The sequence below is a fragment of the Henckelia pumila genome, chromosome 3 (genome assembly GCF_033568475.1).
Source record: "Henckelia pumila isolate YLH828 chromosome 3, ASM3356847v2, whole genome shotgun sequence".
Lineage (NCBI taxonomy): Eukaryota > Viridiplantae > Streptophyta > Magnoliopsida > Lamiales > Gesneriaceae > Henckelia > Henckelia pumila.
In genome coordinates this window covers 51,160,646-51,177,660 of record NC_133122.1, presented here as the reverse complement: position 1 = coordinate 51,177,660, position 17,015 = coordinate 51,160,646, and the positions used below count along the sequence as shown (strand labels likewise).

The window sequence follows — 17,015 nt, the reverse complement described above, 5'->3', positions numbered from 1 at the left end:
GGGACGAATCTGTTAAGGAAACTGTACTAGTTACAGGCCTCGGTTTGCTTATCTGTTTCCTTACTCATTCTGTTTATACTTTACAGTATTTACATGCTCAATATACTACTGAATTGTTATACGATCTTACTTCGTTCTTAGTATATTGTTTCTGTTATATTCGCGTTTTGAGTTTACATATATTGAATAACATTTAAACCCCAAACTAAAAATGAAAATAAGGCAAACCACGTCGTAGAAAACTTGATTAGTTATTCTTGTAAAACCTTGGAAGTCCAATCGTAATTGATTTCAGTTTCAATATATAAAAGACAAGGTTCGCTTAAAGAAAATTACACATAATATAAATTATAAAGCTGATGATTAAACACATGTAGTGCAGACAAGATCAGAACACAGGGCCAGCAGCGAGAATCTCATCAGTCAGCTTACCATCTTTCCCAATCTTGTGATTCACAAACACTTCGAAGTTGTTCTTGAAAAGGCCACCCAACTTCAGCAGTGTTTCCTTGTAAGCCTTCTTATCTGGCCACTGCATCCAAAATATACACATTGCAATTGTAAAAAATACATCATCTATGCAAACCACTAGTCCTCCTAGGTAATGTGTATATATATAGATATATATGTGTGTGTGTGGAGTCTTGCAGATGCATAGGCAGGGAAGGAAAGAAAGCAATTTTTGGAGACATACAGTATTCATCGGTTCCAAGATTTCTGAAGGCACGCCCTCGATTTCAGTTGGGATCTCTAGCCCAAACACTTCTGTCTTCTCGTACTTTGCCTTCAACAGGCTGCCGGAGTGTATGGCATCAATGATTTTTCGTGTGTATGCTAACTTGATACGACTCCCAGATCCATAACTAACAAGGGGGGATACAGTTCATCAGTTGAATTTCGAACCATTGTACTGGTCAATTTCAGACGAAAGTATCCAGTGCTAGCTAGGAGTTTCATACCTTCCACCGGACCAGCCAGTATTAACAAGCCACCCTGTTGCACCATGCTTCTGCATCTTTGAAGAAAGCATGGCTGCATATTTGGTGGGATGCAACATGATAAATGCAGCCCCGAAGCAAGCTGAGAATGTCGCTTGCGGCTCCTTAACTCCCTCTTCTGTCCCAGCAACCTGCAGTCAAATTTGATTTTCCCTTTATGTATAACTTGGTTCGCTAAAAAATAAGAGCAGCAAATTAGTTTGACGATGGTCTTCGTACCAGGGCAGTGTATCCACTGATGAAATGGTACATAGTCTGTGCAAGACTTAGCTTGCTCACTGGTGGGAGCACGCCAAATGCATCGCATGCCAGGAGAATGACGTTCTTAGGATGTGAGGCAACACATGGGAGTTGGGCATTTGGAATATACTCAATTGGATATGCTGCCCGAGTGTTTTCTGCGGCAAGGGAAGGAAAAATGGTTAGAAAAATATAGCACTATACGAGGTACCATTCTGTGAATGCATAAAAAACCCAATGAAAAACCAACCTGTCACAGATTTTTCACTATAATCCACTTCTCTCGTGTGCTCATCAAATACCACATTCTCCAATACTGCCATTTACAAAAGATGATTTAGATAAACGATCTATTGCAGTTTAATGCAATAATGCTGAACCATTCCAATTTTTTGAACAGTAAATGTTGAATATGGAATGAAGAAATAGGATAGTACCAGTTCCAAATCTGATAGCATTCCAAATATCAGGTTCCTTCTCCTTTGACAGATCAATGCACTTCGCATAGCAGCCACCTTCAATATTTGACACCCCGTTATCGCTCCAGCAGTGTTCATCATCTCCAATTAAGTATCGATTGTGGTCAGTTGACAGTGTAGTTTTCCCAGTGCCTAAAATATCCCAAAAGGGAAAGAAAAAGAAAAGAAGCAGTTGGGAGTCAATAAATGCTGATGAGTTCTTAAGCAAAGCACATCCATCAATTTCATTTAGAAACTTAAAGCACTGAGAAAGGTGAGAGGGCACATATCGATTGTCGGGGGATGGCCCCTCATCGGATTGGTGATCCGGTGACACTTTACCTGACAAACCAAAGAAGAGGGCAACATCTCCATCTTTGCCCATATTGCAGCCAGAATGTAGGGAGAGGATTTGACGCAAAGGCATGAGATAGTGCATCACACTGAATAGACCTTTCTTCATCTCCCCGGCGTACTGGGTGCCGAGGATGACCATTTCCCTTCTACCAAGGTTTAAATCTATGCTAGTGGAAGATGTCATGTAGTGTGTATAACGATTACAAGGGAACTGTCCGGCATTGTAAATAGTGAAGTCCGGAGTACCGAAATTCTCCAGCTCTTCAGGAGTGGGTCGGATACACCTGTCACCCACCCAGTTATCCACACGTACAAATAACTAATACACCATTTTTTATTGTGGCACCTTTCTATAGCTCCAAGCCCTATGCAACTATCTTAATTCTTCCAAGTAACATTATCAAGGACTACACCATCAAATTGAGGAATCATATTTGCCAACAACAAAAATAACTTATCTGGTAGGGATTACGGCACATAGATGATAGAACTGCAAACAAGAACCGCACGTAAACTGTTAAATACAAATTGCATTTACTTACATGTTATGCATGAACAAGGAATGATAAGCCCTGGCTGAAACTATCCTGACTTTGATACGGTTTTCAGGATCCCAATTTAGGAATTGATCATTGACAAAGACCTGAAAATCAATGATTATCCAATGTTTCATCACCAATGATTCCTAAGAAGTTAAATATCACAAGAAGGCGGCAAACATTCTCTTCCACACTTAATATAGAGTTTTTCGCTTCATTGATAAGTAAATAAAGTTAACTTGGATAGAAAAAGTACCCTCTTTCCATCTTTTATTTCTTTGAGGGCTAGAGAGGGGAAGATAGTTATATTCCTTATGGATGAATATCATTATTTGTCAAGTTGGGAAAGTATCATTTTAACCAATATCTTTGGAGGGACCTGTTACTCCAAAGATACCGTGCCTTGTTTATGTTGGAAAAATGCCATCAAGAAATAGTTGATAGTTCACTGGCAATACACTACTGGCCGGATACATACAAGCACTATGAACAAAGACTAGACATGACCACCATAATTTCACCTTTTCCAGAGAATTCAAGTAATCTACAGCTCTTTCTCTGTTAACCATGAATGTGTGCTCATCCATTTCAATGTTAGGCGATCCCCTGAACACAAAGCAGATAACTTGATCAGCAATAGCAAAACATTAACTGGGCAAAACCATGTAATTTTCTGTTTAAACGCGAGAGGTACGTACTTTCCCCACCAAAGAACATCCTCAGTAGACTCATCCCTGACGACACGTTTGTCCTTGGGAGAGCGGCCGGTCTTAGCCCCAGAAAGGGTTGCCAAAGCACCACTAGATGTAATGAAAGACCCCTTCTCATATTTTATGGCTTGTTCATATAGCTCTGGATTTTAAAAAAAAACAAAACAAAAAAGGTTAATCACACAAATTTCAAAAAGTAAATCAATCAAACTTTCGATACTCCGTAATCCATGAGGTATGTAAAACCTCTGTTTTCTAAAACTCGATTGATCTCCAACCTCACAAGCTCATTTTCAATCTAATAAGATTTTAATACTCTAATTTTCTTCTCTTTTTATTGAAAACAAATACTCTGTTTCAAAACTAAAAGCAAAAGAACCTTGAATAGTTAAGAACCACATCAATCTTCCAAACTTTTATACAACACACTATTGAAAACCCTTCAAAAACTATTTCCCAAAACTTTCAACTGGCAAGCAATTGAAAACGGGACCAAATGCCCCTTACCTGCAGGAGAAAGGTTGTAGAGGACATGAGTGAATTTCAGAGAGCTGTCACTGACATCAATGGTGGGGGTAAAATAGGGGTGGCTCACATGAGAAACGCGTGGGGTCTCCGATTGCCTAGCAGGATCTCCTTTCACCACCTTTGGTCCAGTCTCTCGGGTCAGCGATGCTAGCGAAGCACTAATTACAATATACCAACAATCAAACTATTTCATGATTTTGTTGACTTTGGCAAAAAAACAAAAAAAGTTAACTTTAAGATAAACTCGCAAAAGATGAACATCGAGATAAAATATTACCATGACACTACATATAAAAACGTTAAAATAAAGATTTCTGACTTTCTCAAGCTATTTTTAAAAAAAGATGTTGACTTTTCCAATCGGCAGCTTGTATCTCCTTTTTATTTTAGAGTGAAATCTTTTCTCAAGTTTTTAGACAAAAAGTTTCGTAGCATGTGCCATTCAGACAAATACATGGAACATATGACAACAGATCTGAACTACTAAACCCAGATATATTTAATTTTTAAGTGAAAAATCCAATTATGCATATCGATTATTTCTTTTTTCCATTTTCTTTGACTTGCATATCAACAGTTTTTAAGAAATTTAAATTTAAATTAAATAAAGAGAAATAATTTAGTCGTTCCTTGTTATTAATTTATAGCTCCTTTCCATGCACTGACTCGCGATCCACTAGCGGCATGGCAACTGGCAACTTTATTCGCATACACGTTCTCTCTTTAAACCTCGTCGGAAAGTCTCTTCCATTGAATTTTATAAATCCAACACATAATATATGAAATTATCACATCCTACACGTTTTCTATCATTTTTACATTATTCACCGGCTCTAATCTTTTACTCCAGTTAAAATTCGTATCAGGAAGTAACGCAGGTAAAGAGTTCATATGAAAAGAATCAAATAAATAACATAATCGGTTGGACATAATGACGGAGAAATTTAAAATCAATATTAACCCAAATAATCTCCATAGCAAATGATCATTTCAAAATTTTGGCAACGCTATTATTTATTTATTTATTTAGATTTTAAAAAGTCTCAATAAATTCTCTCACATCCAAGGAACATCATAAGGAAAAGATCAGGATATTAATTCCCAAATCAAGGAAAAAACGGAAAGTCTTTAAATTTTGCCTAATCAATTGTACCTGATTGACTGAAGTTGCTGCTTGCGGCGTTCATCTTCCGACGGAGCAAATGGTGCTTGGGCCCCAACATTGATGGGCGTGGTCGGAGCCGATTTCTTTCTCTGAAGAGAATGAAGCTCGTCTATCGTCTGAGCTTTCACCGGCGTCGTACTGTCGTCATGGCATATGCCCTCGGCTCTCTTCTCCGTATGAATCTTCGGCAGCCCGTTCCGGCCGGCGCCGCCCTTGCTCAAAGTCACGCGTCCAGCACCGTTCGCAGCCATTGCTTCTCGCTGCATTAATTAACATAGATACAAAAGTAAAGTTAGTATATTGGATGTGAAACAATGATTTTGAAAAGAAAATGATAAAAAGATATCAAATACACCTTCAAACGGCAGGATTTGGAGGAAACTGAATTCTGGAAGCTAATGAAAAAAGGGAGATGAACTTGATTGCTCGACCATTACACAGGCAAGTGTGTGTGTGAAGAAATGAAGGAGAAGGTGATGAGGAAATTGAGTGTGCCCATGGGTCCAATTTATAACCTCGAAGTTGAACCCTTTTGAGACTAACCATGGTTAGATTCAACCATATCTGGTTAAGTTCTAACCATACCTATTAATTGGCGTAAATCTGGGGATATTTTCAGTGAACCGGGCGCAGGGATATATATATATTATCTGAATATATATTTAATATTGATTTCACATAACTCATCTCACATCAAGTTCTCAAATATGATATGAGATTTTGAATTTGAGATTCAATTATAACAAAAATCTCTTCTCCAAACTCAAAAAAAATTTCCGATCAGATTGTTTGGGGATCAGCCTTTATATCATTCTTTTATTTATATTCATAAATTAATGAAAGATGACAAAATCGTAATTCATCATTTTATCTCGAATATAATCGATAATATTATTATGTATTCAATTTTATTTAACTTCCTGCTCAAATATTTTTAATAATCATAATATTATTAATCTATACAATCTTATCTATCAAACCAAATAGATTATGAAAATATATTTATTTACAAAATTAATAGTTTATTATTTTGTAATTATACCTAATGTAAAAGTATCATATAAGATTTAAATAATCTAAATAAATAAATTGGAATCGATTTATGCGAGATTTCTTAGACAAATAATAGATTGAAATAATTTATTATATAAATAGTTACTATTGTAAAAGAAGCTAATGATGTTTTTATTCCTCCGACTGATTTTACTTTGATACTCTCTGATTTAAACTATTCTGAATTATTCGAGTGTTATGATCTCATTAAGTCCAAAGTTATATTTTTGAAAATTTTGTTTAAAAAAAATAAGAAGTGTTTTTTAAAAATTTCTCTTAACACTAATTAAAACGCAGATGCTTATTACTTATACTAAATAATGAGTTGATTTTATCACATTAAGGGTTACACCTATTTAAATTATTGTTTGGCCGTTGAGCCATGAGTTCATAGATCATCTTACGTTTTTTGAAATCGTGTTAAATGTTTATATAAATTGTAATTATTTCCGAATTTTGTTTGAATATATATTACTTTAAAGTTTGGACTTTTATTACAATATGATTTACTATGGGTCATTACAATTTATTTAAATATTATCTCAGGATAAAAGACTAAGAAATCATATTCATTGACCATGTAATTACTCGCTTTTTTAATATATAGTATTGCATTAAAAAAAAGAACGTTATATTTGTCAACTCTAAAATAAAATTCTACTTGTATGCCTGGCTTGTGTGGCGAATAATTATTGAACAGTTGAATATATAAGAAGATATATTATTGTATTTATTTTGTATGAGCAAGTCACACCGAGCCACACGTACATCTCTATCCATCCACTTTACGAGTGACAAATTGACAATGGACTCAAAAGGCTGGATCGCAAAAAATGAGCTACAAGTTGCCACCAAAATAGGGATTCCAGGATCCCGATGTTTTTCATGGCAAAAGATTCTGAAAACGAGGGAATTACATTAATGTTTGATTTTAATCTAGTTTACCGGAGAAGATCAATGTTTCTAAAATTTGACTTTCGATGTATTTTTATTGATATTTCGTAATAATAAACAATTGCGTGTTATAGGTATCGTTTGGTAAATAAAATATCTTATATAGTGTAATTAATTGTCGAAGTTTGACATATAAATTAAGTGTGGATTATTTCAAACAATAATTATTTTATGATTCGTGCCAAAAAAATATATATATTATAGAACATAAAAATATATCCGAAGCACAATTTTTTTTTCGGTTGAAATAAAAAATTCTGGATGATGCAAAGAAAAGTTATTTATAACCTTTTATGGGATAAATAATTTGTTCCGGAGCAAACTTTTCATTTTCGTATGAAATAAAAAAAAATTCTGGATAATAAAAATCATTTAGTCAAAAATCCAACTAAATTTGTCCATGTGTTTAGTTTCATTCGTATTAAATCTTAATTTTGAGACGAAAAACTCTTCTACTTATTTTTATAATAAAATAAAATAAAATAGATTGTAAGCTGATGCTGTCTTTTTCTAACACGCGTTCGTTAAAAGCATGAATTCTATTCAGTATAATACATGTCATTATCTTTAATTCGTCATTAATATTTATTGGCCAAATTAATTATTATAATTATTATGATGGTATTGCGATAAGGTCCACTTCCGCTTATTGTTCGAGCGAATCCGGAGGAAAATAACGCCGAAATACAGCGGCCACGTCACGCCTTCCGGGCTGGATTGTTCCGATGTTTAAGCATCGTTATCCTTTCCACAATTCCAAATCATTTTTTTTATTTTTAAATAAATAAAAAACAAAAACAAAAACAAAAACAAAAACTCGGTGTTGGTCGGCCCCGATATATCGTCATATAACATCGATACAAAATATATATAATTATATTTTTTCTTATAATAAACGCTGTTGGTCGTTTTATTTTAAATTTTTTTTTGCAGAAATTTCTTTTTTTTATCTTGTGTGTTTAATTACAATTTAATTATCTTTACTTTTTCGACCATTTTTTATGGGAGATCTTATTTTAGATGATTTTGTAATACTAGTGAACAATCCATACAAATACTCATGAAATTACATTAATATTATTACTTATACGTGCCGTTTGGTTTGAAGATAGGATAATAATACAGAGATAAGTAATATAATGTAATAATAAATAAATAAAAAATGATAGGTAATATAGTATTTGGTTTGATTGATAGATTATAATTTATTTGATTTGATTGACTAAATTTTATATAAAAATGATAAATTACAATTTTGTCTTTTAATAATTAATAAAATATGAATAATATTATTTATAAAGAGTAATATAATCATTTAAATTCAATGATTTGATTGATGTAATTAATGATTTGATTGATGTAAAATAAATAATTAATAGATGAAATTCGACAAAAAGAACATGAGATTGGATACGATAAGTTATACATAGTAACTGTCCGTTTGAGGACACCATCTTTTGTTCCAGTTTTACCCTTCCTTCATTTACCATTAAATTAGGCTTTTTCTAAAAAAATTAATTTGTATTTAATGTTCATATTTGGCTTGCATTCTATTTTATTCACTTGCTATATAATATAAACTGCATTATCGAGAAAGATCGAAACAATTATATTCCGATTATTTTGCAACCAGATGAATTTTAAATTGCTTTTTTTAAAAAAAATTCATACATTATTTTTTTTTATTGTTGAGTAGATATCACACATAATATTATTATAATAAAAATTTCATCGTATGATTCGTATCATATTAAAATATATATTAAAGTTTAATCATTTCACACACATAACGCCTGTGCCCAGTCGCTAGTATATATTAAACGTTGTTTATGCACCTTTTGGTATGCAGGGCTATAAGTAGAAGTCGATAAAAATCAATCAACTCGATATTATTTTACCAAATTCGTATAATTTGCCCTATAATTAATCAGGCGCAAAAATTAATTATATATAGTAATTTTTTTTCAATCATTTTGCTCATCCATCTCCTATACAACTTTTCTTTTTGAAAAATAAAAAAGAAAAGAAAGGGAAATTAACAAAATTCTTGAGTATATATTGTTGGTTCGTTATAACCAAGCTTGTTTTTACATTAAAAAAAACAAATAATATCAAGAGTCGGTCCCTCACGCTAGGCTAACCAACTTTAGTGCAATCATATTTTTTTATATTTGGTGCTTCTTTTATTTAAAATAGAATACGAGAAAAAAAAATATCGTGATTTGACTTGACAAAATAATTATTTTAATTCCTATTAAGTTTGTATACCATAGAACTGTTTATCCAAATAAGATTGTGGACAAAAGCTACTTCACACTAAAATTTATAAATGCAATATGCATGTATGATGTACCACGTGCTAGCACAAAAAAGAAACAATAATTCCGAGCTAAATTGCTGAGTAGGTCTTATAAATTTTTTATTTTATTTTTGAAATAAGCTAAATAGGACTATTCCGTGTACGTTTGTTCGACTTAAAATAAAATTTCATGATTAAGTTTGATTTTTCAAAACGAAATACAAAAAAACAAAAAATTCAAGTGGTACGTTTGTTCGATTGATCCAGAAAATTATTTCAATATTGGTCTTTTCCGTGTTTGTATATGTAAGTATGGTTAAAAAAAGATAAACATTCTTTCTTTCTTTTCTTTTTTTTTTTTGATGGCTAAACATTCTTTTTTAGAACACAATAACTTTAAATTCTGAACATTTTGAACAGAATGTGTTTGGTTGTTTTATTTATAAATAAAATCCAGTAAATCACAATATGTTAGTTAATTTACGTGATATTTTCAATTATCGTTTAGATTAAAAATTATTTTCCCTAGCATCTGAGCATACAATACTACTTTTCTCTCTCTGTCTCCTCCACTTACATGTGTTGAGCCCGCTAGCCTATACGTTTATTTGATCCAATTATTTTAGAAACTGACATCTAAAATAGAGATAAAATTAATGTGAAATCGTTTCATTAATCAATTTTATGAGATGGTTCGATTGATCACATCACGAAGTAATAGTTTTTATGCTCAATGAATTATCTTTCATTACAAATATTTTATTTTCTTGTTTGTCATGTCAATACAAAATTTGTATAATATATGTTGATTTAAATGAAAATATTCGATAAAAAAATATCATTTTGTACGCTGTTTATGCACATATAATCTTTGTGTTTCATGCATGAGTTATTATTATATATAAATATTATGCTCCTGAAACGCGTGATTGTCGACAATTAGTATATTAAGGGAGTGTTTGCAATTTCTAAAAATTTGTGATTATGGATTTTTTTCTCAACAAATTTGTGAAGAAAAAAAAAATCAACAATCACTTATTTTTAAAGATTGTAAACACTGTCTAATTAAGAATAATCTCGGCATCAAGTCACCGATCATTGTGACAATATATTTAAGTAATCTCAATGTCAAAGTTAAATAATTTCGTTTCATATATATAAATTGAGTATAGTATTCTTACATATATAGTAGCTAATATAAGTATAAATTATAAAAATGCTAATAAATTTATAAAAGTCTGCACTCGACTATTAGTTTTCGCTCTTACCTAGACTTTCAATTTGTAAAAAAAATCTTCATAATCACTTATTTTTAGAGGTTGTAAACGCTACCTAAATATAAGTATAAATTATAAAAATGCTAATAAATTTATAAAAGTCAGCACTCGACTATTAGTTTTCGCTCTTACCTAGACTTTCATGCACTGATCAAATTGAAGCCAAAATTTATTAGGGGGACCGGTGTTTGAAATCGGATCTCGTTTTCTTTTAAAGCTACATAAACGATGTAGAAAATTTAAATATTCTTCTTTGTATTAGGGGGACCGGTGTTTGAAATCGGATCTCGTTTTCTTTTAAAGCTACATAAACGATGTAGAAAATTTAAATATTCTTCTTTGTTCTTCCCCCCCCCCCCCCCCCCAAATAAAGAAAAATTACTTCCCTCGTATATACAATGAATGAAGAAACGGTTAATTAGGAATCAGTACCTAAATTCAAAGTTTACTTTGGAATCAGTCCCCATATCTCTATTTTTTAATCTGCACTCCCTTACTGCATATATTACTTTGTTTTAACTCCCTTTTTGCGTAAATAGACAAAACTACCCCTATCTTCAATAGTTATTCACCATTTTTCAATATTTGTATGTGTTCTTTTATTCTATTATTTATGCAGTCTTTATCATTTTTGCTAAAATTTGAAATTATAAATACCTATTTTCATTATCAAGTAATAAATACGATCATTATTTTTTTAAAATAACTTTGTAGAGTCTATGGAATCAAAATAATAGTGATAATAATTTATCAAGAAAATATTTTTTTTATTCATAAATATGTATATTATATATATTGAATTAGTATAAAATTTAATTATTGAGTTAATAATATGAAAAGAGTACCTAAATATTTTAATATTTTAAAGTGTATTTATTTCAGTTTTTTTTAATCTAAAATAACATTTTTAGGGAATTAAAACATTTAGATTGACATTAATATTCTTAAGAAATTAATAATAAAATATTCCGTCATTTTTTATTTAATTAATTTCTCCATATTTTTTAGAATCTAAATATTAAATACTTGATAAAAAATAATAATTTAATTTATATATTGAGCAACAAATATATTATATAATATTATATTACCTATTCATTTAATTAAAAAGACGTGTGTGTGCAGTGTGCGCAAGATTCTAATATTTTACATATGTTTTTTCAATAAATTATTTGTACTCTCTAAAAAAACAAAAAATTATGTTGGATATATTAATTTTTATTTCTAAAATAATAATGATTATTTTGTTTAATACTTGTATTCCACGATTTTTTTGGGCCATATTTCACTATTTTTGGAATCAAAATAATAATGAAATTTCATCGAGATTCTAAAAATATTAATTTTTGATATATTGACCAGAGTAATAATTAAATTATTTTACACTATTTATTTATTTAATTTCTGTAAATCTATATCTATATAAAATCAAAGTTTTTGCCAATAATTATAGTTTTTCGCCAAAACATGTATACTATTAAATAAATATTTTTTTAACATTAATTATATCCATCTGTTAAATTTAAAATTAATTTCAAAACGTTTTAAATTCATGTTAAAATTTAAATTAAGAATCCTGATAATGTAAAATAATTTAAAATATATACATCTATTCTAACATTTCATTATTTTTTTTTCGTTTATCAATTGTTTCCTTATTATTTATCAATAATTGATATATTTTTAAAAAAATAATAACATATATTTTTTGAAATTAAAAATAATAACATATTTATTATATATTTATGTGAGTATATTGATTTGGAAATAATAATAAAAATAATATTTATGATTATATTTGCACACATGATCAACATAATAAATATTATCAATAGATAATTACCAATTATATAATAAAGAATATAAATTAAACAAATAACAACAATATATATAAAAAATAATTATATTAGTCATTACAAATTTTAATAAATATATATGTCTATATTAACGATATAAATTAAAATAATTATTTGAAATATTATTAATTTAATTTTAGTTGATTTTACATTTATGTGTGTATGAAAATTTTCATTAATGACATATATATGATAATTTTGGTTCAAAATAAAATATTTGATTGGATATTTCAAATTTTAAAATTTGATTTGATGTTTTGATTTTTTTCGATTTTGATCTGTATAAAATCAGAGTTGTCAACTATACATATAGTATGTTCTAGTTAAAAATTATTTTTATACAGTATGTTCTAAATACTTTTTACAATATTTGTAGGATCGAGATTGAGGACATTATCGTAGATCTTTGAGTATGAAGATGTGGTGCAATAGAGTGTGTAGATCCCATTTTTTTCATAAAAAAGACAGGAAAAATGATATTTAAATCAATTTAAACATGTTTCACTTCTATCAATTCAAATGTATAATCTAAGTTTTAATTACTCACTTGAATATGGCATAGATTTAAGAAAATAAGGTACCATTATACTCAAATCAAGTATATAACAAGATGAATATATATTTATGAAATTTCGGTGGTTATACAAAAAACACTAATAAAAATTGACAAGTAAATAATGAAAGAGCTAATAAAGTACATATGTAAGTAAACTAGGTATATCTAAGTAAAAATATGGTACATATAGGAGCCAACATAGCACATTCGTATCAAAATTGAGTATTATATGATGGAAATATTGTGGTCTCCGACGAACGTGAATGTCATTAGTTACAAAATATAATTGGATATGGTTATTCTAAATATCGAATTACAAATGACATCTTAACACAAGAACATATATTAAGATTAGAGTATATGTGATCAATTTCTTGGTAATTAGTTCATGAATATCTATGGAATGTTTGCATTATACTACTTCAACTAGATAAAACCAATATTACAATCATTAGTGGTGCATATATTGATATATGTTTGAGATACTAAGATCATAGAATAGCTATTCAAACAAGTTTTTATTATATCAATCCAGAAGTATAATATAAGTTTAATTACACATTTGAAGAGGGTACAAATTCAAGTAAATTAGGTATCATTATATTAAAATCGAGTACATAATAGGATAAATATAGCACATATTTATGAAATTTCAGTAGTTACACAAAAAAGCTAAACTAATACCAATCGAAAAGTATATGATGGAAGAGTTAAATAAGGTAAATATGAAAGTCAATTTGGTATAGTCAGGTATAAATATGGTACATATAAGAGCCAACATAGCACATTCGTATCAAAATTGAATACTATACGATGGGAATATTTTGGTCTCCGAAGAACGTGAATGTCATTAGATACAAAATATAATTGGATATGGTTATTCTAAATATCGAATTACAAATGATATGTTCACACAAGAACATAGATTAAGATTAGAGTATATGTGTTCAATTTTTTGGTAACTAGTTCATAATATCTATACAATGTTTACATGATACTACTTCAACTAGAGAAAACCGATATTACAACCATTAGTGGTGAATGTATTAATATATGTTTGAGATACTAAGATCATATAATATCTACTCAAACAAGTTTCACTTATATCAATTCAAAAGTATAATATAAATTTTAATTACACACTTAAAAAGGGTACAAATTCAAGTACATTAGGTATCATTATATTAAAATCGAGTACATAATAGGGTAAATATAGCACATATTTATGAAATTTCAGTAGTTACAATAAAAAAGCTAAACTAATACAAATTGATATATATATATATATATATATATATATATATAATGCAAGAGATAAATAAGATACATATGTAAGTAAACTAGATATATCTAGGTACAAATATGGTACATATAGAAGCCAACATAGCACATTCGTATCAAAATTGAGTATTATATGATTGGAATATTGTGGTCTCCTACGAACGTGAATGTCATTAGTTACAAAATATTATGAGATTGGAATATTGTGGTCTCCGACGAACGTGAATGTCATTTTGTGCCAATAATTAAGGTTATAGTATTTTTATTTTGAAAGATACAAAAAAAATAAGAAGTTATTTTTTCTCAGTCTTATGCATTATTTAGATAAAAGAGTTCAAAAGAAATGCGCATTGTTCTCCGAATATTATATGCTGGATTTTCCATAGTTTGTACCTAATTAAGTACTATTTATAACAAATTCATATTATTTTGTACTTGAAATAAATAATTTTATGCCAGTAATTAAGGTGATAATATTTTGTTTTCGAAAGATATAAGTAATAGTAAAAAGTTATTTTTTCTAATTTTTATGCATTTATTAGAAAAAAATTTCAAAATAATAGCACGTTGTTCTCCGAAGATTATATGCTTGATTCCATGTGTTTTGTACCTTATTAACTACTATTTATACCCAACTCATATTATTTTGTACCTGAAATAATCAATTTAGTGCCAATAATTAAGGTGATAATATTTTTTTTGAAGATATAAATAATTATAAGAATTTAATTTTTATAAGTCTTGTGCATTAATTAGAGAAAAGAGTTCAAAAGAAGAGCACATTGTTCTCCAAATATTATATGCTCGATTTTATTTGTTTTGTACCTAATTAAGTATTATTTATACCGAATTTATATTATGTTATACCTAAAATAATCAATTTTGTGCCAGTAATTAATGTGATAATATTTTTTTTTTAAAGATACAAATAATTAGAAGTAGTTATTTTTATAAGTCTTATGCATTAATTAGATAAAAAAAAAGTTCAAAATAAAAGCATGTTTATTGTAGACTAAATTAGTATACTTAATTTGTAAGATATTATGTTTGAATTATCATATATTTATTTTTAATATATATTTGATATGGTTATGTTTAGTGGACTGAAATTAGGGGTATATAACTTCGAATATCTCAATTCGAACTCGAGCTCGAACTCGAACACTAAAATTTTGCTATAGTTCGGCTCGGCTGTTTACAGCCCTAGTGTTCATCGATCAGTTCGGTTTTAATTTTTCTAATTTTGGTTTGGTTTTCCGGTTTTCGGTCTATAAAAAACGTAATATGAAGTCAAACCGTTCTAATTCGGTTCGGTTCAGTTTTTGTACTATAATGGATCGGTTTATACGGTTCGATTTGGTCGGTTTGATCATTAATAACACATAACACAATAAATAAAACATAAATTTCATCCAACATGTAATTTAAATATCCCAACACACAAATTAAAGTTATAGTCATATATTGAAGAAACAAAAATAACAAACAATACAAGAACAAACATTCAACCACACTCTTATAATATTTTTCAAAAAACAAAACAAATTTTGATTCGATTATTCCGATTTTGATACAATTATTAAAATTAATAATATAAATACATTTTAAAATATTATATATTTTTTACATGATTTCTTAGTAAAAATTTTAAAAATAAACAATTACATAAACAACAATCAACTAATCAACTATAAATTACATAAACAACAACAATGAATTAAATAAACTATAATCAACTAAAAATTATTCAAAATGATTATTCATTCACTAAAAATCATCTCATAACATATATAATATAAATAAAAGAATATAACTAAAATTATTAATTTAATTCAATATTTTTGGTTTTTTCGGTCGGTTCGATTTTGACATATATAATCCAAAACCGAACCAAATAAACTTCGGTTTTAATATTTATATCCGAATTAAAAAATACGATTTTTGGTTCGGTATGGTCTTTGATTTTTTCGGTTTGAATTTCCGATTTTATCCGAAATATAAACACACCTAATTAAAATCATGTTCATAATCTTATTTCTCAAGTCTTACTCATTATATATATATATATATATTTACGAGTTAGAATGTAATAATACAGAAAACGTTTCAATAACTATCGATGATTTTATTTTTTTGTACTGATCAACTTAAAATCTATAACATTTTATCAATTTTGACCATTATAGCAAAACAATAGTTTTTGGTATCTAAATTATCATATTTTGTGTCATCGATCCAACTTTTCGAGGCAAACTTGATAAACACGAATACTATTAATAATTTGTTTTCATACTTCTTTACTAATTAAATATATATGTGAGACATCACCTCAATGCCCATAATTTTGTACTTAATTTCCCTAAATTTCACACAATTCATGACATATAGTTTTTGAAGTTTAACATTTTATATTATAATTTGCACATTTTTGCCAAGAATTCCATGGTGACGTAAAAGTGCTTCTTCTTTTTATTTATTTTTTTAATAATCACAACATAGATTGTCAATGAAAAATAATGTATCAATAATTTCATCTCTACGCACCAATTTAAAAAATAAAAATAAATAATGAACATTGTACAATTCACAAAGTAATTGATGAATGAAAAAATATTTTCTTGATAAATTATTATTATTTTGATTCCATAGACTCTTAAAATAAGTTATTTAAACAAAATAATGATCGTAAATATTTTATAATTTCAAATTTTAGCAAAAAATATAAAAACCACACCATAAATAAT

At 28.7% G+C, this 17,015-nt stretch overlaps 1 protein-coding gene across 3 annotated transcripts; it reads right to left on the bottom strand.

The window, feature by feature from the left end:
- Window positions 1-232: 232 nt before the first annotated feature.
- Window positions 233-5,483, bottom strand: LOC140886503 (phosphoenolpyruvate carboxykinase (ATP) 1). Of its 3 annotated transcripts, XM_073293098.1 has the most exons (13): window positions 5,351-5,483; window positions 4,984-5,255; window positions 3,810-3,988; window positions 3,291-3,444; window positions 3,114-3,198; window positions 2,596-2,696; window positions 2,039-2,337; window positions 1,676-1,849; window positions 1,489-1,554; window positions 1,218-1,396; window positions 960-1,129; window positions 695-863; window positions 233-532 (listed from the first exon to the last, which is right to left on the bottom strand). In XM_073293098.1, the coding sequence occupies exons 2-13, from the start codon at window positions 5,244-5,246 to the stop codon at window positions 389-391; spliced, it is 1,983 nt and encodes a 660-aa protein (XP_073149199.1). In that variant the 5' UTR covers window positions 5,247-5,255; window positions 5,351-5,483; the 3' UTR covers window positions 233-388. The 3 variants fall into 3 exon arrangements, with proteins under 3 accessions (XP_073149199.1, XP_073149197.1, XP_073149198.1); XM_073293096.1 differs by having other exon boundaries at window positions 1,676-2,337; XM_073293097.1 differs by having other exon boundaries at window positions 233-863.
- Between the last annotated feature and the right edge of the window lie 11,532 nt (window positions 5,484-17,015).

Bases quoted from the DNA above. Each gene is read 5' to 3' on its own strand.
- LOC140886503 (XM_073293096.1), bottom strand. From the start codon at position 5,246: ATGGCTGCGAACGGTGCTGGACGCGTGACTTTGAGCAAGGGCGGCGCC. The intron at 2,697-3,113 runs GTGAAATTATGG...ATTGATTTTCAG, and splicing joins ACTTGAATTCTCTGGAAAAG to GTCTTTGTCAATGATCAATT. The intron at 1,130-1,217 runs GTACGAAGACCA...ATTTGACTGCAG, and splicing joins TCAGTGGATACACTGCCCTG to GTTGCTGGGACAGAAGAGGG.